General features: G+C 37.5%; 1 protein-coding gene across 4 annotated transcripts in view; it reads left to right on the top strand.

Annotated features, from left to right (window-relative positions):
- The window catches only part of SLC25A36 (solute carrier family 25 member 36), a 76,336-nt gene that overhangs the window by 10,484 nt on the left and 37,880 nt on the right, over positions 1-27,972 (top strand). For 3 of the 4 annotated variants that reach the window (XR_012776467.1, XR_012776468.1, XR_012776469.1), the window contains exons 2-7: positions 1,043-1,213; positions 5,875-5,952; positions 8,694-8,794; positions 16,278-16,344; positions 18,490-18,779; positions 19,422-20,220. Coding sequence is in view for 1 of the 4 variants with exons in the window: in XM_075507385.1 (XP_075363500.1) it covers positions 1,043-1,213; positions 5,875-5,952; positions 8,694-8,794; positions 16,278-16,344; positions 18,490-18,779; positions 19,422-19,615 (901 nt within the window). In the remaining 3 variants the exon portion in view is untranslated. Of the gene's footprint in view, positions 1-1,042; positions 1,214-5,874; positions 5,953-8,693; positions 8,795-16,277; positions 16,345-18,489; positions 18,780-19,421; positions 22,416-27,972 lie in introns of those variants that run through there. The other variant, XM_075507385.1, reaches the window with a different exon arrangement.

The raw sequence follows: 27,972 nt of genomic DNA on the forward strand, positions 1-27,972 counted from the left end.
AGGGTGCATATAGTGACCTGGTCATAGTTTTAAGAAGGGTATTTGGCAAAGTTAAGAGTACTAATCTCAGAAAAGGTTCAAGGGAAGCACTTTTGTTTGTAACAGTAATGTCAATGAATTTGGGGTTGTCTTTGGAATCAGAATTTGTGGATTTGATATTTTTCCTTCAGAGGCTGTATGTGATCGTAGTTAAACAGATAGGAATGTAGATATTAATAAATCTGTTATGAACAAGCACCAGAAGAATCTTCTGAGCAGAGCTGCTAAAAGGCAGTATGTTCTTGGATGTGTTCTGCTCTAGCAGAATGGGAGTAATTCCACTGTCAGCACAAGTCATGCATGGCTTGCCTTGACTAGCTCACAGAAATGAGTGGCAGACAAGCAAAATCTGCAAGTCTTCACCTGGTTAGCCACTTAAAGCTCTTTTGTCTTCCCAGGTTCTACTCTGTAGTATCTAGTCTGTCTTGCTGTAATGGGCAGAACTCAGGAAACATTCAAAGAATCGTTTCTTTCATGGTACAATGCCCAAAATACAAATGCAGTTTTGAAGGTGTCTTCATAAGTATTTTAATTTTACTGAATTGCCATGCCATAGTTTTTACCAGTCATTACATGTAGTCCTGTGTGCATAGTGCATAAATCTCTTCTACCCTTAAGGATTTTTGGCACCTTGTTTGTGGTCAGGAGTACACTAAACATTCAAAAAAAGTTAAAATTTACCATAAGAAGTTAAACATTTCAGATACTGAGCTACTTTCCAGAACTGATTTGAACAGCATGTACTGAAGACTGTACACCTTCACTACTTTGGGAACCTTTATTTTTGTCTGTTTAAATTTTCACTCCAAGTTGTGGGGTTAACGAACTGACTTAACAGTTTGCTTGCCTTCAAGGGCAAATAACTGCAGCATTGTCACACATGTTCCAGTTGTTTCTTCACCTTTTGCAATTTGACTGTGTTGAGTATAATGTTAATTATATGTGAATGTATCCTTCAGTTTTTTTGCAGTTAAGTATGTGATGATCCTATTTATTTTTGCAGATGTGGAGGTACTGTTGGTGCAATTCTGACATGTCCACTGGAAGTTGTGAAAACACGATTGCAGTCCTCCTCTGTGACTCTCTATATATCTGAAGTTCATCTCAACACTGTGAATGGTGCTAGCGTCAATCGAGTAACTAGAGTTTCTCCTGGACCTCTCCATTGTTTGAAGTGAGTGTACATGCTACTAGGTGTTTGGTTCATTTTGGGAGGGAGGAGGAGAGAGGTGTGTTGGACAAATCCATATGAAAGATTCAGACTCTTGTGTCTGTCATGATGCTACCATGAGATGACTTCCCATATTTTGCCTTTTAACTATAAGTTTCACATTCCACTTCTCTGAATGCCCTTCATGCTTGAGTTTGTACCTTGAATTAGGCAGAGCATATATAACCTGCACAATTCACAGCTCCAAACTACGTCCCCCAAAACTCACTGGGAGTACTGTAACACTTAAGTGCCAGACTTTATTTTCATCCTGAAAAAGTGTTAGTATAAGACTTTTTAAACTGTTTTGTGTCTAAATCATAGATGTTGGTGAACATGGAGGCAAGAAGCCCTATGAAAATTAACGCAGCTTCTTAGTCTCTCTCAACTTTCACCAGTACATACCCTTCTTGCCTTTCGGTATCTTCTGATGGTTGTCTGACTAGTAACACTTTTTTAGAGCTAGTAAGAGATAGGCAAGGCCAGATTTTGCCATGATCTGGGACGTTTTGTTTGCATAGCACCTCACTGAACTGGGACTGCCTTTCCTCTCCTTGCCACCAATGCCTGTGATGTTCAGTAGCCAGCAGGAAAATTGTATGGCTGCAGTTAAACCGCTAGTACAGATCACAGGCAGGGTTCACTTCACTCTGGGGGACTCAAGCTAGCCAGTTATGGGGAGGTACCTTCAGTATTTGGGAATGAGGGGAGTTTTCCTCCAGAAAGGACCTGCTACTGCTTCTTTCATTAGAAAGAATTTGATAAGACTCAGACCAGCTATCTTCTATCCCCAATTAATCGGTGAGAAGTAGTTTGTACAGAGTTCCTTCTGGCAGTTTCAGTGTAGGATTTAGGCTTAATCTGATTAGAGGATAGGATTTGCTTAAATGGAGGTTGTGCCCAAATAGCTCCTTGAATGGAAGATAGTTCTTATCATGGAAGTTTTGATTCAGAGCCTCTTTACATATAAGATTCTGATGGGTGAACGTGTTCAGAATGTGGGAAGGAACGGCTTGGATTGTGACAAGGAAGGAGAGCTCCATCCAAAACACTTGTCTTATTGGTTTCTCTTGATGGAAGTTGAGTCCTTCAGCTTCTTCCCTGAATGTTTGGTTATGAATTTATCTTCTGTTTAGAAATGTATCTGAATGAATAGCAGGATGAACAGATGTTTGTTTCATATGCCCCTCTGCTAGAAGCCTGCTATGCTTTAAAGCCATCCCTAAAATAACTTGGTCTTCCCAGGAAGCAAATTGAGACTGAGGTAGAGGTAGTCTGTGATGAACTTCATTGGTAGGGCTTGCTTGTTTTGTTTTTTGATGGTGGTGTGTTTTTTTTAAATCTGCTTTAGACATGGTGTTTGTTTATCTATGATACAAGAATGTGTATCTTCTGCTGATTTTGTTCTTTGCTTAGATTTGTTTTCTTCCAGGTGAGTATCAAACAATTGGGATGCCAAGTAACTTTTCTGGGTTTCAAGTTCTTTTTAAATGCAGTAAATATGAAAAAATCCCAAATGATGTGGCAACAGACTGTGGCAATAAAAATATGTAGGTGCAGGACATAATTATTCTTGGTTAAGGGACTAGGGCTGTTTAGTGGGAAAGTTAAACTGGATCCCTCTGTCACTCTCATGTCTTTACTGTCACTTGATATTTTCTGACTCGTAGGTGTCAGGGTTTGGTTGTCCCTTCTCATACCAAATTCAGTGCAGTGCTCCAAGGCTCACAATACTCAGTCTAAAAGCAGGGTGAATCAGGCAAATGTCAGAATTTCAGTTAACTGACTGCTGTGGAATCACTTCTGCATCTTAAGTGTCAACAGAGGTGACTTCAAAGGCATCTCTGTCAGGAAACAAACTCAGAAGAACTGGTACAGGTGACTGGATTCTCTGGCAACAAAAGCAAATTCCCTTATTCTTTAAGATCTGTGGTGTATATCGTATTGTGGATGCCTCTCATAACTAACCTTGCTGAGTTTAAACCTGAGGTCTTGATAATGGAAATCTGACCAGCCTCCCAATACAGGCTTCCCCATGTGACATAAGCAGGTCAGCTGAGGCCATACGGAGCATTTGTGCTGCTCTTCCAACCATGGATTTGCCATTTACTGCTTTCAATAAACAGTGCAGGCTCTGGGATCTGCTCTTTAATGCAAAAAGTTTCTTATTTTCAGTGTAGGCTCTGGAACTCTTCCAGCTGGTGTCCGTGAATGTAGAAGAGCGTCAGTAACTACCACCATTACAAATCCTGCTGCAACCTCTCTTTAACTCTTTGTTGCTCTGTCAAGTCTTGGGACACTGTAGATCCAGAAGAAACAAACAGACCTGGTACACTTCACTCCCAAGTTTCTCTTAAGACACTGAGGTTCCTGCTACTTTGTATACATGCATATATGTGCATATATACATGTGTAATGTGATGCTGTGGTGGTAGTGATTTTTAAGTACTGTTTTAAGTGGACACAGATCATGTTAATTGGGTTAAATTTTGCTGTAATCTGATGATGTGCCCATGCTGAGGTTTGGAATATGGTAAGATTTTTTTTTTAATAAGTCATTCTGTAAGTGTTAGAAATGCTTTCAGGATGAGACATGTCTAATTTGTATTTCCAAAGTGCTTTTGAGTATGTGTTCAATACTTCAATTATTGCTGTGGGGCAATGCTACCCACATAGTGAAATCATATCTAATTGTTATGGACACAAAGCTAAGATGTTGCTGCACACATTATATGCCAGCATTCCTAAACAGTGATGATAACTGTGCAGAACCACTATTTTATTTTTGCTTACTGAAAACAAATGTAAACTTTCAGTTTGATTTAGCAGCAGAACTGTGGTGAATCAGCTGCTGGAAATCAGAATAAGTTCAGAATCTCCTTCAGTGCTATAGATGGCTTTCACCTGTTTGTTCTGATAGTAAATTCCAAACAAAATAGCCATTTATGTAAGAGTAGTTTGCTTTATTGAGTAATTGACTTGTCATTAACCTGCATGTCTCTTTGAAGAAGAAATATACAGGAGAACTATTTGTGTGTATTGGCCAGTGTTTCTAAATCAATAAGCACAGAGTTCTGTTTTGCAACATCTAGTGAAGTAGTTAATTCTTAACTTTAAGTCTGGTTCTAAAGCAATTGCTAGAGCAATTTGCAGTGATGGGATGCAGATAGTCCTTGTTTCTCTTCCCATGACCTACCATACTTTTTAAAATACCACATCTGATTAGCATCTAGACTGTTGGACAGACTGATTTCACTAAAACTGAATATTGATGGATATCCTCTTACTGTGCCAGTGTACCTTGCTGCATAATGGTTTTCAACTCTTTCTAAAAACCACAGTTACATGGGATAAGTATTCCAAACACTTAAGGACTAGTAATGCCTCATTTGAGGTCTCAATTCGCTGCTCGTATCCCTATGTTTCTCTGTAAATCCCACAAAGATGGAAGGTGACACCCCCTGCCACCCAAGCAGTCTTCCCAGAGCTGTGTTTATAGTGGACCTGGTACCACGAGATGTTAGGGCTGTACTGTGGCTGTGACTCTTTGCATTGATTACACTCCTTTTTCAGCTAATCTCAAACTTAAGTCAGTTACCTGGCATGAGGAGGTAAGGATTATCTTTTCTGGAATGAGTTGGAAGGAAAAACCACTGGCTCCACAGCCTAGCAGCAGTGCTTGGGTAGGAGCACACAGGCAGCAGTTCAGAACTGATAGGAGGGAATCCCTGCCAGCCTCAAGGAAGGGCCACTTCTCAGATCAGAGGTTTCCATTTTCGTTTACTGTAGTCAAAATAATCACAGTATCTTAGAGAAAGAATAAAGCTAAGAATGGGTTCCTAGTTGAATGCTTAGTGGATTTAAATCATTTATGGGGATGGAGAAGGCAAGACTGTATCTGAAAGGCTCCTTTCCTCTAACTTCTGACATGTAACTTGGTGTACTACTAGGAGTCTTGTAGAATCAAACCAGGGCAGCACATGCAAAGCCATGTTGAGGTTTGTCTTTTTGAGAAGAGTAGATAATAGATTGCGGAAGATGTCCTTGGCTGGGAATGATAAGCAGTAGAGCTAACATCTTCCTGAGCTGCTCTCAGAAGGCATATGACTTGCTGTAACTGAACCTTCCTAAGACTCTCTCCTCTCCTTCTTCTCTCTTGCCCTTCACCTGCTTTCCCTCCCACCCAAAAAAGTTCCCAAACATTGGGAGCTAAAGGGTGATGAAAGGAATGTAGAATAGAAACAAATATTTTTGTCTCCTGAACAGTCTACAGGAACATGAACATTTCCATGCTTTGTATTTTCTTCCTGATAAAAGGACACTTTCTTTAACTTTCTAATGACAGATAACTCCAGGTGTGTGTTCCTGTCTTTGAGGTAGGTCTGTATTGACATCATAAGGCTTTACTTCTGCATTTAGTTCCTGGATTTCTATGGCATGTCAAGAAATAATGACATTTTATGCTGATTCTAGGAAATGACTAATTTTTTGTGAACAGCACTGCATTGTCAGTTATTATGAAAGTTTTACACAGAGTAAAGCTTAAAATGATGTAGTTATGGTGGTCAGTGCATTCCTTAATTTTTATATGAATGTTACAGTATTGTCACTCTTTTGTTTTCTAGGATGATCTTGCAAAAGGAAGGTCCTCGTTCTCTGTTTAGAGGGCTGGGTCCTAATTTAGTAGGTGTTGCTCCTTCCAGGTAAATACAAACGTGTACAGTAGATGAAATAGTTTTGATGAAATTTAGGTTGCTGTACATCATTTAAGGTTTATTTGAAGCAAGCTTTGCATCTGCAGTTATAAATACTTAATAGCAAATAACCTTTGGTTCCTGGGGTAATTCTGTTGTCTGAGAAATTGAGCCACTTGTACTCCACAGCTCCAGTCCCACATCCCTGCACCAACTGCCTCAGCATTTACTATCCTATATGCTACTATAATAGTATTTACCATTGTGTACTATCCCTTATGGAGAGTTTTGTCCAGTTAAGAAGGAAAATGCTTAAGGAGTTGCACATGTAAACAAGAAGTTTGTACCTTTGAAAGTACAAAGGTAGATTTAACTTTCAGTTAATCCATCATCTTCAGGAAGCAATTGTGTGACTGTAGCCTCAAAACACTGGGTCTTTATTCCTGAATTCTGGTGAAGCACAGGCTACTGTCCCCCTGCAGTAGGAAGCCTGTTCTGAAACTTCAAAAAGGGCAAGACTGGGTAGGATGACACACTTAACAGCTGTCCCAGAGAAAGCGGATCCAGCAGTGGGCTGGACTCCAAAGGGTACTGGGGCAGTGTCAGAGTGCAGTGGATGAGGACATAAGTCTGATGTAATTAGCAGTGGTATGGCTGCTGTCAGTTGCTCTGTATCAGCACAAATACTCTAGCTACACAGCTGGTGCTGGCAGTCAGAGTGAGGTGCAGATTATGCCAGAGTTTGAATTGATCCTTACATACAAGTGTTAGCCTAAGTTCAGTCCAAAAATAGGAGAATACCGAAGGAAGAGTATGGAAACAAAGCTGTGTAAAACTAATATAACTACTTAATCCTGGCTGAGGCTATAGTTGTTTTCTGGCCTGGTTTTATTCCCCTCTATTCTGCTTAAGAGAAGAGTCTTTATGCAGAGGGAATATATCCCACAAAGGTTTTATTCGTCCCTTGACTTAGTGCTCTGGTTTAGGTTTTTTCTTTTTTTTTCTGGTCTGTAGAGGAGACATTCCTGTCTCCTGCATACCCATTTGGAAAGTATCTTAACTTTTCTGGTTTAAGGTCTTTGGATGCTTCTGGAAAATTTTATTAAACTGGACTTTCCATTCAGCATTGATCTGTCTTCTAGTTAGGTCTGACAGATGAGCTGTTGTTCTGTAGATCCTCTGCATGAATAAGAGAAAAACCTCATTCAGGAATTGGAGTACTTCTATTTTAGCAGATTTTTTTAAGGAATTGGGAATACCTGGGGTGTTTTCTGATCACTAACATAGCCTTGCTTTTTGGAGAAGCTGAAGTAATTCCAGTAGCTTTCTTCACTCTTGACACCTGTGGGCTATCAGCACTTCCTAATCTGAAGAGCCTGTACTTTTGTTTGATAGTCCAGTCTGGTCTGAATGTTCAACATTGATACTACTTTTTTTAACACCAATTTTTATACAGCAATGATTCCATTTTATAAGTGACTATCCTCAATGAAAAATATCCTCAATTGCAAAAAATTATTTCTTTTCAGTAAATTTTATGTTAAATCTTCTAATTCCCTTCCTTTCTTCCCTCAGGTGAAATTCTTAGCTTGTTTCCCCCACACACACTAAAAATGTCAACTTGATATAATGTGTGAAGTCTTACAAATAAGCACATCCTCATTCCCCTCCGGCTGACTCTGTCTTCATCCAGTACTTCATTTCAATTAAGCATTAGCTAAGTGGATTTAACAGCAGCTCTTTGTTTAAATAAGCTGTAGAGAAGCATGTTTCCTAACACATCCAGTATACCTAACTGAGTTCAGATTCCATTTTAGAAATTACGCCCATGAAGCAAGCACTCTATCTTTTTATTATAAAGAAAAACATGTTTGCACAGCTAATGAGGTTAATGTTCTGCTCATGAAAACTTGCATGTTCATTTTTTCTCTTGTAGAGGGGTGTCTAAGTTTAAAAAATGAGTTACAACCTTAAATGTGAGTTTTAGATGTGCTTTTAAAAGTTTTTTTAGCTTTCATGGGTGAAAACAAGGATTTTTCATAATATTTTGCATTAGCATGCTGACTTTTATGTCTAGCTTTCTTTTGATACCAGCTCACAGACTTGAATGTAGTACAAGCTTAAAAATTTTTTGGTGGTGTATTCAGAGAAAAAAAATGTGTGTCTATTCTAAATACAGAACTAAAGAAACAAAATGTGGATCCCAGCTTCACAGCTGTTCTAGCATTTAAAATATAAATGTGTATAACCACAAGTTATCAATATTTACATCTTAAATGTTAGAATAATATAAATATTGTGTGCTATTTGATTTAAAAAAAAAGCTACATACTTGCTAGTTCTCTTGAAATTGTAATGCTATTGAAATGAGTTTAGGTCCATTAGAACAAATTTGATCTGTTGTTAAAGTAATACAGAATACTGTAACTTCAGTTCTCAGTTCAGTGTTTTGCTTCCCTGGCTAAACTTCCTAGTGTCACAAAAATCGCTGCTGTATTTCTAATTATCTATCCTTCCCCTCACTAATTGTAAATTGGAGCTATTGTGGAAGAAAAAGTTGTAAAGTATGGATTTTTTTTTTCCCCATTCCTGCAATAGTCCCACTACTTTGCAAGAGTTATTCCTTGAGTAGTGTTTTACTGAGGAAGTGACTTGAACCAAGATCATCTTGAGTTAGTGAAGTTAATGGCGCTGCTTGTAAGTGTATCAACACAAAATGTAACATAACTTGGAATTTGTTCTAATTTTAGAGCAATATATTTTGCTGCTTACTCAAACTGCAAGGAAAAGTTGAACAATATTTTCAACCCAGATTCTACCCAGGTACACATGATTTCAGCTGGTGTGGCAGGTAAGGATCTGTAACTTTTTAGCTTCATTCTAGAGTTATACCTACAAATGAGAGGTGGTGATAAATGTGGAAAAAAACAAAACAAAATATTCAGTGATTGAATCATCTCTCTTTGTAGCAGTTACCTTCTTTGACCTCTCATTAAACAAGCTATCTGCAGAATATGTGCATGAAACTTTGCACTTAGTGTTAATGAAGATCTTTAACTGTGTGTGTGTGAACAGTCTTTTCTAGGAAAACTTGCATGCCTGCTTTTTCAATTGTAAATTTGTGAACTGTGATATGAAAACTTTCAAAACAGTAACTTTTTGTTCTGCAAGCTATAAACAACATTGTTTGCACTGAACTTTGGCTTAATGCTTCTTAATCTGTTTTTCTACCGTCACTTTCTGTTATAGCTTTTGTATATCTGACTGACTTTTTTGTCTTTCTGAAATATGCCTGCAGATACTTGTATAAATTATATGGAACACTCCCTCCTCCTTTGTTCGAATATCAGTCTGTGTGAAGCTTGTTCTACCACTAAAGTGACATAGAAGAGCAGATTTCCATAGTTTTCATATTTTCATCTCTGGAAATAAATTCCTATTTTATGTCTGCAGTGTAACTTTGGTATATTTTAGCAGCTACCAGTATTTATTGCTTGATTTGTATGTTCTGTGCTTTGGGATCATTAACAAGGGGAGTTAAAGGCAACCGAGCTGAGTTATGGTCATGGACTTGTGCTGGGGAAATCAAAACTTGGGCTGGCAACACTTTACCTATTGTTGCCTATGTCTTTCCTACAGAAAAACAAATTTTCAAAAGTGTTTTTTGTATAGGCTATAGACATTTCACAGATGAATTCTGACAATTTTATGGTAGCCTGTTGAAGTTGCTAATTCCTGTCAAATTTTACAACCAGTGTATATAATGTGAGTAATAGCAATCTGGAATGGACTGCCAAAGGTGATGTCAGAATAATGGATAGGATTAGTTTTCTGTTTAATACTTGCTAATAATATGATACAAAGAAATTGTTATATAGCACAGAATTTAAGTGACATTAGCTTTGTACTTAAATAACACACTAATGCTTATCTCTAGCATGTGAGAAATGCTATGGCAGTTTTTAATCTTAGAGATGTAAGGAGAGCTGTTTTGCATTAAATGGGCAAAATAAAGTGCTCAGATGATGCAGTATTTTTTTATCACCTGGAGATGTGTGTTTTGTTTGTAGGTGAACAGCATGGGGAATGGGATGGAAGGGGATTTCATGAAAAGTTCATCCTAATCAGTTAAATGCTCCAAGAAGAATGAATTGTCTTCAGCTCTTTGTCAAGGGGATAAAACATGCCTTTAAATTGGGGGTGGGGGTGGGGGGTGAGGGGGAGTATAGGTAATAGAAACAAGTCTATCCTCAATTGAAGACAACTTGTATAACTCATGCAATGCTACAGACAAATGAAGGTTCAGTGTTCCTTATCTTTGGAAATTACTGCCCTCATTCTGTAATGAAAAGAACATTTGTGCAGGTGTGCTGTAGTGACTTTTCCCAAGTGCTTGCAGACAGAGACTGTAGTTTGCCAAGGAGCTCTGTATCTGCTTATTAACTTGCTTCCCTTCCAGGAGGTTGGTATTATGCATTTGTACTTAGGATTGGGGTAAATGTATTTGAGCCTTAATTGCTGTTCACCTTTTTTACATTTGTATAAAAGTTTTAATACTGAACAACTTCTGTGGATGTTATCTTTCTCACACTTACCCAGTTCTGCAGTTGCATTTCTAAACCATAAAGCCAATGAAACTGAATGCTCAGTGCAGGTTCACACTACAGGTCACAATTTTCTTTCTCTCTTGAAATGTCTTGGCACTGTGTATTACAGGCGTTCTTTGGAAGACCTTTAAAAGAAGGTTCTTTGACAAACAATTACTCGATACTAAATACTGACAGTATTCTGATTTATATGAAAAGGACAGTAGTTAATTAACAGTGCTTTCTTGGGAACGTGCTAACCTTGTTTTTGTAATTCTAATATATTTCAGAAAATGCACTTAAACCAGCTATTAACAGTTTTACCTGCAAGGTTTGTATTGCTATATGATGCAAATCAACTTAAAGAAATGGCAAAATAACAGGGACGAGATCGAATGTGAGCTCTTAATTGGTTGGCTTAAAGAGGTTAACACAGAAGATCACCATAAGATTTGCTCTGGAACTTAAGATTTCAAAATTGGCAAGGTGGCTAAACACTTCTAATTAGCAAAAAATAATCAGTATTGGTTTTTTCTTTTGCAGCTGCCATTGGTTTCAGTAAGGAATTGAGTTATTCAATCTTAAATGAGGGGGTTTTTTGTTTGGATATGACCTTCCTGTTACATAAAGGCTTCTAATGCCTAATGAGCATGAGGTGGTTTGCACTTACAAAGGTTTTCCTATAGGTTGCAAAGTACAATAATGATGCAAAAATACAACTTAAAAAAAATCTGTAACTTACTGTTTTATGAAAGTACTATAAGTAGTGAACTTTAGTCAACCTTAAATACTGTTTACTTGTATCATGTTAATACATAAGTATCTCAGGCTAGCCTGTCATTGTTAAATAAGGACTATTTTATGCACATGGCATTTTTGGGAGTGAGAAGCTGAGGTATGATATTTTAAGTATTTTTGTTTGGTTTTAGGCCTGATTCTTCCTTCTCAAGATAAAACATATATTTTTGGTTTTATTAAGATACTTCTAGTAAGTTTGTTTTATCCCAAGGAGGATGAATTATGCTACATATTATTAACTGATGCCTTATGCAATTAGAAATTAATGTTTTTCTCTTGCTATGTGCTAGCTTCCAGCATATAATTCATGCCACCTTCATACCTAAAAGATCTGTGTATCGATATGAAATACTCTGCAATCTTTTTTGCTTACTACTTGGCATATCACATTGTTCTCTTTTTGCAAACTTGGACAGTGAATATATCTGAAGCATACTACAAGAATGAGAGCGTTTGCTTGTGTGAAGATAGTTTATCTCTGTACATTTCAAAGCTAGGTTAAATTCTCAGAATCACTATAAACTGCCTTCTCATTGCACTTATTCAACCTCTTTTGCCACAGAGAATAAAAACTGTAGAGAACTGAATGAGATACTTGATTCCTGTATGGCTTTCTGATTTGCCTTTTTAATGATTCATAGCCTCATTCAGACAACATGGTTGCAAATCTGCTGCAAAACTACTTTGCCTTGTATGCTGTTGCTGTTCTTTCTAGAACTCTACTGGCAAACCAACCCAAATGTAGATTTTTATTATTATTATTATTATTAATTAAAAAAAATTGGGACTACTTTATTACTTACAGAGATAGCGTAACTTTTTAGTAGTATGTACACAATTACTTAATACCAAATAAAATGCATATTTAGTTCATTGATTACTGATACTAGAAAGTTTGATTTCATAAGGCATCTATCTTGCTTTTTCAGTCCGAAGACAAGGCTAGCTTTTTTGAATGATATTTGGGAGGGAGTGGGGAAGGAGGAGGGTTCACTTGTAAATTTGATATATAGGTAAGTATTTGGAGAGATAAAATTGAACTGCTGCAAATGAGCAGAAATTTCAGTACTCAGTGCATTTTACACAACTATTTTAATATCTGTGGCCTTTCTGATTATTTTTCTTTCTTTTTTTCCTAAACTTTTACCTGAAAACAGTTAGATCTCACAATAACTAATTCACAAATCCTTCCAATGGGATTCAATTTGTACACATGTGTCTGATGAGGTCACTGCTTGTTGTTATGATACAGAAAAGCCTGTGTCTATTTTAGGCATTTACTGTACATTTCTCCCGTGAAAAGAGTGAGATCGTGTCATCTCATGCTCCCCATCCGCAGGTCACTTCCTGCAGAAATATGGACTAACTTAAACCTCGTGAGTACTGAACTGAGCGTCTCTTGCAGCCTCTAGTGTAAGAACCACACATTGGGTTTGTAATATCTATTAAATAAACAAAATAAGGGGAATTCACTTTCATTATTTTGAACTCAGATGATGTGCATTGTGCAAAAACATCATTTCTCCTTAACTCTGTTAAGAGTTATTTTTTTCTGTGCAGTTCAGGGAAAGGTGAAAAATATCTTTCACTGATAGCTGCTACTTTACTTAGCTCTGGCTAATTGAAAGTCCCTACTGGGTTAAACAAGGCCTTTTGGGTTTTTTCAGTGTCCCAGAGCTGCCTTTAAAACGCTGCAGCTGATATTCTGTGTTGTCACATTCTTTCAAAGACCTCTTTTCTTTTTCTTTTTTAATATGTATATAATCTCCTTTCTGTCTCTTTCTGCTTTCTCTTTTGGTTTGTTTTTATTTTACTACTTTGGATTTTTAATTCAGCATTCCATATTCACATGCGTCTGTATCAATTACATTGGCTTATAGATTAAAAAAAAACCCTCACCTTTGAAATATGATGCATAATAGGAATACCTGGGATCTTACCTGTCAGTAGCTGGCATAGCTGAAAAAGTAGATTGAGATAATTCTTTCCATCTGAAACTGGGATTCTATTTCATAGAAGAAAATAAAACATAGAAAAGTACAGGAGTTTCTGTATTGCCAAATTGATCTACACTTCTAATGAAGCTGGAATCTTTCTTGAGGATGCAACACTGATAAGCATTGTAAAGCATTATAAAGTTCGCTGAGACTCCTAAAAAGGAAAAGATAGAACTTCGTAGTAGTTGTTGAAAGCCTCCCACCTTTATTTTCTAACAAGTACTTTTGCTACAGATTTTCTGTATTTAAAAAAAAAAAGCTTATCTTATCAAAGATCCCACATGGTATGTTTCCTGTTTTGGAGTGCTTTCCTTGGTGTCAGCATCACTCAACTCTTAATTTATTTTTCTTCTTCCACTAACTGTATTTACTACATTACCTGTAAGATTTGAGCTGTAGTTGTTTCATCTTGAAACCTGAATTATTGAAGGCTCTTTGATTTGAAAGCTTTGGTTCGAACTGTAATGCAGTTTAGGCTTATGACAGCCCTAGGGAAAAAAATTGGCTATGCTGTAAGTGTCTGATCCTACTGTTAGGGGTGCTATGCTAAAACAATGTTTAGAGCAACCCAGGGAGTGCAAGTTCGGACAGAATAGGCTGCGTCCTGTGCCAAGCACCCTTCACTGGTAATTTCCAATATGCTCTTCCCAGCCTAGAAGTGTCAGGCTGCTGCTTTGGGTGAATACAGTCACTACTGCCACTCAGACACTGACTCTGATCTCACCTATGTGTTTCCTGTTCCAGATTTAGGATCTACAGAGGCTGGTTTTTTGGGTTGAATAGGAAGGAGAAAGGGCTGAGCAGATAATGCTGTATCATACAGTCTAGCAGTAACAAAATTACAAAGCATGCAGCTTAAATAGGAACACAAAAGATTTTTTTTTTAGAGAAGTCTTTCCTGGAAAAATGTGTTGGTAGGGGAAGTTAGTAATTTTTCCCCACCTTATTTCAAAGCCTTTGTAGTCCTGTGCCTTCCTAGTACCCTTCACTGCACTATAGATATGGAAAGATTCTGAGTTGAAGTAAAAGAAAATTTAAAGTTTTCTTAATGCTAGTGTAAAGAAATAAAAAATGCAAGAACAATGTTTCCTTTCAGTTTAGTTCAACCCAGGGTCAAGTGCTGTTGGAATCAGTGGAGTTTCTATGGCACTAAGTGACAGGTCAGAAGGGCTCTGACTAGTTAAACTACAGAACTGTTTTTGCAGATGTGGTATGTTTTAAAAACATCCCATGCCTTGTTATGGCAGAGTAGTTCCCTGATGCTTTGAGTTTTTACATAATTATTTACCTACATGACATGCAGATATAAAACACTTTTGGCTTGTTAGGATTTCAGTCCATCATATGAAGGGCTATATATGTACCTAGACATAGAAAAAATGAGAAAAACGCCAACCCAAACCTTTATTATCTACCACAGGAAGTTACTTAGTTAAGAGGTTTGAGTCAGTTTAAAAATCTGTTTAATCAAAAGATTAAACTGAAATCTCTAATGTGATTTTGCTATTTTGGCACAGAGATATAGCTAAATCTTAGTAGCTGCTAAACCTTGTAGTTTGTCTTTAGAACTGTAACTGAAAATCATAATGACCTATTTAAGATTTGGGGGTGGGGGTAGAACAAACCTTAAAACAGTTAAGATCCCTTGGCATTTCTCTGAGTATTGCAGTCATTTGTGTGCAATGTAAACCTAGCTTGTGATTGAACAGAAGTAACATGTATGCAAGCAGTTCTGCTAAATATATTTATGTAAGCTGTTAATGATCTCCATAAACAAGCTTATCGATAGCCTGTTCGTTGTATGAGTATTGTGCACCAGATATGCACTGAACTAGGTAACTCTTTGTTGCTTTCCCACAACCCCAGTCCATTCCCTTGCAGGAGGGCAGCATGTCTTTGTAGTGATATACAAGTGATGTGTGTCACTTAGAAAGCAAGTGTCTAAATTTATCATCTCTTGCCTGGCCATGTTCCAGCTCCTTCCCTTTTCCTCTTCTCTCCTGCAGACATGACACCTCATTAATGGTGCATGTGTGGTATTACAACTCTAGATGGTTTTTTATTTTACTTTTTTTTCCAGAGCTGCCTTTCACTCTGCTCTTTTTCTCTCCACGGTTGTGCAGAAGTAAGAGTGAGTCTTACTTCTTTTCTTTTTTGTTTTTTTTTTTTTTTTTAATTTGTTTCCTTTTCTCTTTTTCTTCCTTTTCTTTTTCTTTGGTGGACTGAAAATCAAAGCTTTAACCCTTAGCCCTTATGCAAGCCTGAATAGTTGCTGGCTGTCTGGATAGTTAGAAGTCATACTATTTACTTTAACAATTTAAACACTCATATGCTTGTAAAAGTATTTGTAGGCCAACCAACAATCTCTGCTTTGAATACTAAATAAAACATTAGCACTCAAATTTAACTGCTCTTTATAGTTCAGTATTAAAAGGTCTCTTAACTTACAGTAATACATACCTTTTAACTGCACCAAAAGTAGTATTTATTCAGTCTGCATGCTTTTAAACTCGGATTGTATTTCAGGTAGTAAATTAAATTGACACAATGTTTTATACCATCTCAAATTGCTATAGCTGTATCTGCAATGCATTGTTATTGACATGTTTGCCAAATTGGCTAATATTAGTCTAGCTAGCTTTGTTGTTCTATGGTGTCAAAACAGGGTTGGTATGATTAGATAGGCAGAGAAATGTACATGATTTGGCTTATTTTATATGGGGCGTCTCTTGCTAAGAATCAAACTTACTCAGTATTAATTTAAAAATAAGCTAAATGTTTATTGGCTGTATGGATTCATAAGATATCAGTAAAGGGTTACAATGGTTACTTTCTAAAAATCAGTATAGTCCGAGTTTTTGCATCCACTGTACCTTACTGTGTGCGTTTTGAACTTAGATGCTGTTGCTCTTGTGATACTATCACATCTAACTTTTCTTTTTAAATATTTTAGGTTTTACTGCGATCACAACAACTAATCCCATTTGGCTGGTAAAGACACGATTACAGCTTGATGCAAGGTATAGTGACCTTGGGAAATCTCACTGCGGTGATAAGATTTTGCTTAAATGTTGTGAATCTGTTCTGCATCCCAAAATGAAATGATTCTTTAAATATCCAACACTTTGAATTAGAAAGTTGATGCTGATCTATCTACAAGTTACACTATCATTTTTCTCTATTTTAATCTTTGTGTTCTGAGGCATGCTTGAGGCCCTGTTGGCCAGCAAATTTGGAATGAATTACAAGGTTAACAGTCTCATTAAAATAATATTCTACCATATGCTTACATTTTCCTTCAGTAGTACATTCTCTTTGGTTTTAGCTGTTGAGCTAAACATTCCTGAAATAAGCATTTAAGTATTTTAGCAAAAAGTTTAGAAAAATACCTGAAACATCCTGGTCTTCATTTTTTACATACAATGAGCTCTAGCCTATAAAAAGGGGAAGACTGCTTTCATGGATCGAAACATGGGAATTGTCCTAATGCTGGATAGTCAACAGAAATTGTTTGGACTTATTACAGAAACTGTTTATTATTACAAAACTTGTAATGAAGTAGAATTTTATGTGAACAGGGAGGAAGAAAGACCTTTATATTCCCATCTATTTAAAACTGTAGGGAGAGACTGATATGATGCAAGTGTCTCAGTGCAACTGTGGTGTTCATTTTATAGACTTTCTTACTGAAAACTTAGCAAGCAATATAAAATTCTTTCTTCAGCCATCCTAAATACATTAATGAGCTACATAGTCCTAATTTGGAGATCTGTTGGACTTTCTATATTATGTGCATATTAGCATTTTTCCTCTTAGCAGGCATACTGTCAGGTACAAGGTGACCATAGCAAATACACCCCAGAACTAGTTTTACCATGAGATTTTTTTATGATGCCATTGTATGATTGGGGTGATAATTCCATTACTAATTCCAAGGGGTTTTTGGTGCTATGTGCAACCCAATGGCATCTTGTACCTCTACTTGTTTTTTACTGATTAATCAGTTAAATTGCTTAGACTATGGGGCTTTAAGGAAATTAGGGAAAATTAGGGATTTCTTGTGCACATTATTTCTGTACATTATATCAAGCACGTTGTTCATGTGGGAGACCTGAAGAAGGATCTTCTAATTTTGTGTAGGACACTGCATTTATGTGGGCTAGTCTAGCACATACCACATTCTCAGCTCTTCTAATTCAGTTGTTTTTAGAGGCATAAAAACACTTGGCCTGTGGGATTATCCTGGCCTGATCTTGTTTCTGTTGAAGTTATTCTCAAAAATCCTTCTGATCCCAGTAAGAACTTTGCTTTTAATTCTGCTTGGTACCTTGTTTTCACTGCTGTCTGGCATTGCAGGTTCAAACCATCAGGACTTAAATTCTGCCATTGAATGATGCCTCATACTACTGGCATAATAGCTGCTGCCACTATCTGTCTTGCTTTGACAGTATCCGTATGAGTTACTGTAACTCCTTACAAGGTTATTTGCTGTTTTATTCTGTGACTTGCTCACTCGGGAGACCTCTGCTGGCAGAATCCATATGCTTCAAGTGCCTGCACTTGCTGCTGCAGTAAAGCATATTTTATGCAGTGTTGTAATGGTTTTGCATAGCTGTGTACAGTATGCAAAGTATTTCAACATGCACAACTCAATTCAGTAAGCAAGCTAAAAATGGAAATAAGATTTTATTTACCAAACATTCCTTCATACAGTCATGTCTAAAGAGCACTTTCCTTGACATCAGCAGTGGCTTAGTTGAATCAAATAATAGCTACCTGTGTTGTATTGGTTTATGCTAGTTGTTCAAACTCATAGCCACTGTAATTACCATGCTATGGAGTTGTTTATTTGAGGCAAAATTAGGGGAAATCAACTCATTATGCAGAAGAAAATGGTCACTTTTTCATGAGTCACCAACGTTGACAGTTCATTTGGGAGTCTGTATTCAAGTAATTTAGTCCTTCATTCTGTAAGACTTGGAGGCCTAGAGCTGTTCAACTTGTCTACATGATACTTTTTCTTTAGTCACCATATGGTTTCATATGGTGACTAATTCAGTGTGAGATGTTTCCGAAGTCCTTTTGTCACTCAAGCAAAACTGTTTAATCGTTTTCCAGTCTCAAGTTGCACCAGCCTGATGTCTGTCTTGTTCTCTGCTTTTTAGGAATCGTGGAGAAAAGCGTATGAGTGCTTTTGAATGTGTCCGAAAAGTTTATCGATCAGATGGTATTAAAGGCTTTTACAGAGGAATGTCGGCATCCTACGCAGGCATATCTGAGACTGTTATTCATTTTGTTATTTATGAGAGTATTAAGAGAAAACTACTGGAATATAAGACTACTTCTGCCATGGACAGTGAGGATGAATCGGCAAAAGAAGCTTCGGACTTTGTTGGAATGATGATGGCTGCTGCCACTTCCAAAACTTGTGCAACATCAATAGCATATCCCCATGGTAAGTGGGGCATGTACAACTGAGAGCCTGAATCAAATTGATCAAAGGGAGTCTTTTCAGTGATATGTGTAGCAGACTTTGGCTCACTTGCTCAAGAACTATTTCTTTGGCTAAAGCTTTTCACGTCAAATTCAGCAAGTCAACGTGAGTATAGTATTCAGAAATGGAAGTATTTTTAAGTGGATATCTAGCATTGCCTCTTCTTAGGCAGCGTTTATTTTTCCAAAGGATTTGCCAGGGTATGGCCCAAAATACTTACAGAGAAGGTCCTTTTTCACTTGGAATTTTTCTATATACTCAGCAATTTCACATAATTTGCCAGCAAGTTCTTGTCCCCCTTCTAGGAAAACAGGCTGTCTAGTTTCTTTTTCAGTTGCACTTAATTTTCCTGCAAAGTAATTGTGTATACATTAGGTTTGTTAATGGATTGAATACTTCATTAGTGGCAACTTCCAAGCTAAAATGTAAGCCCAAACAACAGTCCTCTTATGGATTTTGACTAAGCAAATGAACTTTCCTTGCTTAGTTAGATATCTAATACTGCCAAAAATTTAACTTGTTTTCCTCTTACACACACTTGGTTTGCTTCTCTGTTTGTCTGAAAAGTGGTGAACGTAACCACATGTGGTTTTCTTTGTACAGAGGTTGTACGAACAAGACTAAGAGAAGAGGGAACAAAATACAGATCTTTCTTCCAGACACTATCTTTGCTTGTGCGAGAAGAAGGGTATGGATCCCTCTACCGAGGTTTAACTACACATCTGATCAGACAGATTCCAAACACAGCTATCATGATGTCAACCTATGAAGTGGTAGTCTACTTGCTCGATGGATAGCAGCGTGACAATGCTTCCTAGAAGAAGGTGGAAGATTGAAAGGCTGGAGTGGACCACTGAATGTCAATGCCAATGTGGTGGGCAAAAGGAAGGTTTTATCGGGAACATGCAGCTATGGACAAAACAGAAGGTTGATTGTGGGGAAACTATGAATAATTTTGCTGCCTTATTGTATGGTCTCTTGGCAATGTGACAAATGGGAACTGCCCCTTAGGGAACGCCTTTATACATCGCTTCATTCAAAATTGTTACTTTCTTTTCATCTCTTAATCTAGACAAGGCCATTCAGTCATCTCCAGAGACCTGATGGGTGAGGGAGGGGGTGTAAAATATATTCTTGGGCAGGCCTTATTCAATTCTCTTAGTGATTGCTCTCAACTACATCCTTTTTGTTCTGTTTTACTGCACAGTAACCTGTTGGAAGAATGGGGAAGACAGTACTTTCATATTTTTCCATACCTGAAGCTTCCATTCAGTTGCTCTGGAGAGAAAGAGAGGTTAAAGAGACTGAGGTAGCAGTCAGTGTGTAAAGTTTTCCATGTTGTTACCTCAAGATGAAATATGACGCAGGGACCCAGAACAGAGTTATTTCTTCACTACAAAAGGTGATACTTGAGGTTTGTTTTTTGTTTGGGTTTAAGTTTGAGCAGTGGTGTTAGTGAGAGAGGATCTGATTGTTGAACTCTTCAGGTTATCAATCTGTTAATATTGGTGTATGTGTGTTTCTAGTTCTGCTTCATCATCCTTTTTCTTTTCTGGAACTTTCCTTCCTTAAGTAAGAGACCTATGAAACGTTCTCCTATATCATCAGTTTTCCTTGCCAACCTGACATGTCACTCTCACAGCTAAGGAAGAACTTGCTGAATGCTTCTTCATAGCCTTTTTGAGGATTCTTAATGTGATGAGAAACCTCAACTAGTCCAGCCTACTATTTGTGAAGACAGGATTCACTCAGTTTCATGCTACCTAAGAACGAGCTGTATTACCCTAAAATGTCTGGCAAATCCTGACTTGGGTTACCAGTATCTATATGGGAGTACAGGGGGAGAACATATATCACCATGGCTAATGCAACCAGAAAGCAGAAAACAGTTGAAGTTGTGATAGACCTCTTCAGTGCAGATAGCCTCTGTACAAAATGATGGAGAAAATTGTAATTGAGATTTTCTTGTAAGCATTCCCCTTGATAATTGCTGTATCACTTCTTCCAACTGGAGCCTGTGTACTGAATTGCAGCTGACAGTATAACCTTGTCCTCCAAATTGTCTGAATATTCAGGCATTGTTTTTGTTGTTCTATAAGCCAATTGCAAAACAATGCGTTGCATTCAGCAGTGAGGCTTAGCTAGTTTATTCTGTCATAAGTTACAGGGTTTTCCAAAACCATACAGCTGGAGTGTCAAAATCAGAAGCTTAATGTTACAAGAACTTGTACAGCTTTCCAAACAGGTATCTTTTATCTGCACCTTGAGTACTTCTCAGTCTGCGTCCGTGATCCTGATGAGGAAGATGATCATTATAAACTGGGGGCAGTAGCTTTCTACATATAAATGCTGCTACACTGGTGTGAACGGAACTGTGCTCTCAACTCTTCCAGTGTGGTACTTCAGTACACTTAAACTGTGCATTGTGTGCAATGGCTTTATTTTATGAATGACTCCTTACGCACTTTGTGGCCTTCTTAATGGCTTGTGACTTTTTTTTCCTCTTGCTGGTTATCTGTAGTCAAACTGTGTTCAAAACATGCAGTTTGGTTTTAACAAAGCATGTGGTTTGATTTCAGTGTAAGCTGTGCAGGATAAAACATTTTATGCTGTAAGATCCATAGCATCTCTGTTGCAGTAGTTCTGTAGGCTGTATGTAAAAGCTCGAAGCTTACAGAACAATCAGTCTGGGTTTTTCTTATTTGCTCTCCTTTATTTTGACCCTTGTCATGTTCTCCCCACACTGTCAAAGTAGTTGAGTACTTCATGTAATTCTCTGTACTAATTGCTCATCCTTCTAAAAGCCACCTGTAGTATATACAGCAACCTTGCAGTGGAGGCCTAGCTGTATTGACTTCCTTCTTGGAAAATGTTATCTTACCTTTTTAAAGACTGATAGCATGCTCTGTGATGTGACCAAAGGTGAACTTGATTGTTTTAAAGAGGGAGTGCTTAAATGTGTGTTCTAAAGTGGGCTTTTTCTAGTGATCTCTCTAGGAAAAGTCTGTAGTAGTCATGATTCTGACCTAAGTCTTGCTGTGATGCCGTTGTTCAGGTAATGCAACTAAGTGCAGGAATAGCTACTTACTGTAATTTTTGTTCTGTAGAAAGTGGATTACTCTTCAGGCTATCCAGATTATTCAGTCATAGCCAAAACTTAAATTGGCAAAGACAATATACAGCTTTGGAGTTCATGCATACAATTAACATTTGGATTAGCCTAGGCTTCATGAGAGTTACTCTCCTCTGTTTATTGGGTATGTTCTCCCTTGGTTACATGTTCATGTCCCATTAATTTGCTGGGTACCATGTGTGTGCCTTGTCTGGGTGAGAACAGACCCCCTGGAGTTGCTAAGTAGAAAATGTTAACAAGGACAGTTGAATATGGGAGACAACAGCTAAAAATAGACAATCAGCTTATTATTCCACCTTTTTAATGGGTGTTTAACCAGTGTTTTAAACTTTAGGGGTGATCATCTTTTTGGCTTGCTTTACATAACAAAACATAAACCCAAAGTTCCTTTGGGATTTTTTGTTATTTTTAAACTACCAGTACATACAAAGTTACCTCTGAAATATTTCCCAAAGATCTTTAAATGATTTTTTTTTAATAATAAATATCAAGAAAACTATATAAATAAAAGGGCAACATTCGGTAATATCCTTAACTACAGAACTGAAAGGAGTGCATTTAAACTTTCTTGTAACTTGGATGGTCATCTTGATTTATGTTTGAATGTAGTGTATTTGTCACTCTTTTATGTGCTAGAGGAAAAGGTCTTGGATGTCTGGAAAACTCTCAGTAATTAATTAGTTTCCTCATATTTGCCCTACCTAGATGAAACTTAAATGTTATTGCAAGCTATTAATTTTGACTCGGCAACCAGTTAGATTTGGGAAACACTGAGACTGCAGCTTCCTGAACCAGTCAAAAGATGGCACTGGAGCGTGCATTCATCAGAGGGGAAAAGGGGTTACTCTGCCAGGGCCTGCCTAGCTTGGTGTGTTACAGAGCGCTGGTTGTCACTGAGTGTCTGTGGCACACTGGGGGGACATAGCAAGGGTGACCCGAGTTTGGAAAGCCATAAAAAAACCAGATTTCAGTGAATGCAGTCAGATTTCACAGCCCTTCTATTACCCATTTGGTCCCTGTAGTGCTGTGTGAAAACAGGTGAGTTGTGTGTTGCAGAGGGCTGAGCCCAGCCTTCAAGCTGACCGATAGATCTGCTGTTTCTGTCTGAATTTCTGATCTGCTAGACTGTGTTTTAAGTAGGTTTACACTAGGGATTTATGGAGTCTTTTGGTTATTTTAATTGTAACTGAAACATCAACCTGTCCACTTGTATATTGACAATGCACCTATCTAGTTCCCTGTTTACATAATGCACTCCATATATTTCCTTTCTGATTGAGATGTTTGTTAATGATAGTTTCTGCTATTCTGTTTTTGTTTGTATGACACTTGTAACATTCCTCAGACTGTAGCATTTTAAAAGAATGCTTCCAGAGACAAAAGATTGGAGAGCCTTTATAAATGTTGCTTCCTGTTTAAACTGTTTAAATTCGGGAAAACAAGCTGAACACTGAAGTGTGCCTAGGTAAATGTACTACTTCTTTCAACTTTCTGTCTGTTAAGACTCAGTTATGTAAGTTTTCAGTTCTTCTATTTAAGAGAGTCTGCCTACCCTGCATATGTGAACATAATTATGCCCTCGGAGTCATAGCTAAACACTCACAAATGACAGTTTGAGAATACTTCAGTGTTCATGTGAGGTTTGCTATTATTCTTGCATACATGTAGTTGGCTGTAAACTATGTGCATTTACTCTGTATTTATATAGTTAACTTTTTTGTTTGGATTGCTTTAAACTTCAAAGCAAATTAAAATTATGTGCTTTTATTCAAATGTTGCCTTCTGTGCTAAACTGTACACTATTTTTAAAGTTTTAATTTTTTTTAGTGATATATACCAGTGCCTGGACAATTGTGATTAAAAATTAGCAATTCATTGGACAATCCCAGTGAAACATTTTCAGCTACTACAAAATGGCACAAGATAAAATGAATCTGTATTATACCTGTAATATGTTATCTTTGGAGGCATTTATGGATGACTTAAACTAGTTGGATGTGTTCTTGCAGTTGGATTTGAATACTGTTACCTCTGCAGAGCTAAGTGTTACTGTCTGTCAACTGAGATTCAGTAACTAGTGATCAGAAAACTCGTGTCCATTTAAAGTGCCAGCTAGCACAAACAGCTGCTGACAAAAGATGAAAGGCAGTAATTCCTTAAAATGTTAAGAATTAATTGCATGTGCAGTTATAACCAAGTCCTTGAATCTGAAACATTATTACATATTGTTTCTCTTAACAGTAGGTGTTTGATGTAAAGTCTGCCCTCAGAACCTCCTCAGAAATCTTTCTGCAAATGCATACGTGGGTTTTGTTTGGTGGTGATTGTGTGCTGCATTTTTTCCTCTCAGTGTTTGTTCTGGAACTGAATCCTTCGCAGCCTTTAATATGGAGCCAGACTTGATGTCTCTGGTTTGTTCTTTTCTTTCTGTAGGTGTTAATGTGAATTGACCTATGTTGCTCTGCTTCTAAGACTTTCTATCTTCCAGGTCAGCTGGGCTTAGAGGTGATCAGTCTTCTGGAATCAGTACGGGCAACCAGTGTGCTTATCCCTCACACATCTGAAATTATGCCTCTAACTGGCATAATTGTAACTGTCTGTAATTGATCTTTCACTTTAACTCTCTGAAAGAGGCATATTGGCAGGGCAGAGCTCAGGTTAAGTGTTTGGGGATGTTTTTACATTCGTGCTGCTTTACAACCCCTTCTGCTGGAAGGGTTGTATTAAGCTTGCCCTGGACAAAAATCATGTATGTAAAATGAAGTTATATTTAAAGTTCTAACTGAGTTATGGCTTGGCATTAATGCAGTAGAGTAGTCTGACATAGATGCATCCTAAAAGCGTGTGGGGTTTAGCAATGATCTTTCACAAAAGAAAGCTCTTGAATTTGATAATGCACTTAACACTAAAATAAAAAGGTACTTCCAAAGACAAATACTCCTCTCATCTTCTATGCACTGTTGGCAGCCAGTGTGCTTTTTGCTGACTCAGAACATCATTTTCTTCTTGCACAGCTTCTGTCAAAGGCAGGAAATGCCAGGGCAGGAATCTAGTTCTCATGAGCAAATTGATGCAAACAAAATGGTGTGTTTAACTGTAGAAGATATATTGGAGAGGAGGAGCTTCTATTTTTGTAGATGGAATATTTCAAGGGATGCTTGTAAGACTGATTTCACTAATGCAGAGATACTTGTTAATGATAGAATTGTGTCAAGTTAACTAGAAGCTTTCAAAGACAAGCTCCAGGTGGTGAAACTTACTGTTAATTCTGGGTAGATTTCTACCTAAGGGAGTGTTTCCTCTCTTAACTGTGGCTGTTTAGAAGTCAGTAGCTTTTCCTAATACTGCTCCTGCAGCAGACATATTGTATGGAGTGTAAACAAAATTCAAAGCAGTCTGTTCTGAGACTTGATCATTCATCCAAAATTCTGAAAACAGCTATGCAATGTGCAAGTGTGGCAGAAATTATTTTAAGGATTGTGTTAATTTAGGACTGTCACTATATAATTAGAGACTAGATAATGTAGTACCAGTATTTAAAAGGGAAAACAATTAAATGAGGAAACTGCGCGCTCATGTGTCTGTAGCAAGCAGAGCTCTAAGTACATCCCTCTTCTGCACAGTATCTTATAGACATACAGGTAACTGGATAGTAAGGAAGAATTGATGATATTAAAATAAGCTGATGATTATTTGTGATCCATCTGTATTGTAGATGAAGTAAATGCAGGAGATGCAATCCATATGTTTTTTGTGGAACTATCTGATGTGGAGCCACAAAGGAAATTTCTAGACTATTCTAACATGGTTAAGATCTTGGCTAAAGAAAAAGTGTTTTGTAATGGGAACTGTTGGGTTGGTGGTGAATACTACAAGTACTTGATGACCTCTGAAGAAGACTTTTGCAAGAATTGGTCTTGATATTGTATTTAGTATGTCTGCCAATGGTTTTGGCAGAAAGACTTGAGCTACATTAGTGTGATTTGTGGATGACCAATTTGAAACAATTCGCAGTACACTAAGTTTTTATTATGATTTTTTTAAAAAAGATTGCTGTGACCATCAAAGTAAGACTAAATAACCGTGCAAAATGCATATTTAATCAGTTACAAAATACTAATGAGAATTTTGGTTATAGGCCAGGAGTGTCAATTCCTCAGTTGGAAAGGAGAGAAGAAAAAGACTCCAGGTATAGTCTGTTCAACAATGATCACTGTTACTCACCTATTTAAAAAAAATTTAAAAAAATACAATTCCTGGATGCTAAAGGGAAGCATGAACAGCACACGTACACACAGGTACAAATCTTGGCCTGACCTAGTTTGGGGTACATGCACAGCTCTGGTTCATCACAGCTATTAAAAATAGAAGGTTATAAAAAATTATCAGGGAAAGAAGTGTGCGTATCCTGTCAGAGCATAAAGCTGTAGCTTAACCTGATAGAATCTGAAAAGGGATATGGTGGTTTTACATAAGAAAAACCTCAGAAGGATAAGTATTATGGGAGAAATTGAGTTACAAGACCTGTTGCTACAAAATGAAGAACTATTTGCTAGCTGTTATTATATCTATCCTGAATGTAAGAAGGCTTTTAATGATCAATGCAAAACAGTCTTAAGTAATAGTGAGAGCAGGAAGGAAGGCACTTTAGAGTGCCTGAACAGCATGTGAAAATGATGCATGATCTGGGATCTGGCGACCTGCAATAGCACAGACCTAAACAATCTCTTCTGTGTATTTAATAGGGATTAGGCTCTCTGTTTATGATGGAGTTAATCACCCTGTGCTTGTGGGGTGTATGTGGCTTCTTTCAGGAGGATTTATATAAAAGATGAACTGGGGCTCACTTCCCTGCCCCCCCTGCCCCTCCTTCTCCCTTTAGAATCAACCAATCCCAAGAGCTTGTCTTTCCAACATCCCCCTTCATACATATATCTTTAAGCAGTTTATCACTTTAACTGAACAGTATCGTATATTTTGTGGCTGATCTGAATTTTTCCAGGTCTTATACCACATGTTGCTTTTCTGCAAGTGTTATATTTTTGTCAGAGTCTGAGGAATGACACTCTTATATGCTAAGATCTTGGGAAAGAATACATTGCTTTCTCACAGAGCATGCAAGGAGTCAAGGAGATTCCTAATGTAAATCTACTTCAGTTGACCTAAACAGGGACTGAAATTTGCCAATTCTTATAATGATATGAATAATTTTATCCTTGTTTGTTACTTTGTTCCTGCTACATTTAGTTATATTGGTTCCTGGACCCTACTGCAGTTTAATGAGTTCGTGTGGTATGTTCCAAACTAATCGGTTAAATACAAATCACCTAACTATCGGTCTGTCCACTCTTCCGTTTCTCTTAATATTATTGATTACTGTTTTGGCTTAGGATAAATGTTACAGGGAATGTCCTTCTGGGCTGGTTTAACTTAGTGCATTCCTGTTGCATACAGTTTTCCTCTAGTTTCCCAGGGAAAGGATTTTGTAGATTTAAAATGGATTGCGACAATGAACGTGTCACGTCCTCTTTAGAAACAGCCATCCCACACCTGTAAGGTGCAGCAAGACTCCCATGAAATCATTCTGTGCTCACTCAGCTTAGGCTTTGGCTAAAGGTAAAATGAGGGAGTGTTGCAGCAACAGGTACAGAAAGAAAATCCAGCACTTCCAAGGTGACATCTAATTGCCTGTATGCAATCTGTATATGTAGTGAAGGCAAGTTTCTGCGTTAAGCAAGGATTTGGGAATATTGAATGGGGAGTGAGTGGAGGTGTCATAAAAGTTTCAAGGGAACTTGTTGGGTGAGAAGCTGTCTTTTCTAAGTTACAGGTTAAGAATTTCTCTGGAAAGCATAAAAATCTGGAACGTACTTTGATACATCTGAGTTAGAGCAAGAGTAAGTAGTGTTCTTGCCATAACAAGAAGAAACATCTAAAAACAGACCAGAAGAAATGAGAAGGCAATGTGATTGGTTTTATTCTTATTATTGTTTTCATGATCTGAGGTTAGATGTATAACAG

This window comes from Mycteria americana, chromosome 7, assembly GCF_035582795.1.
Source record: "Mycteria americana isolate JAX WOST 10 ecotype Jacksonville Zoo and Gardens chromosome 7, USCA_MyAme_1.0, whole genome shotgun sequence".
NCBI classification, from domain to species: Eukaryota; Metazoa; Chordata; class Aves; order Ciconiiformes; family Ciconiidae; genus Mycteria; species Mycteria americana.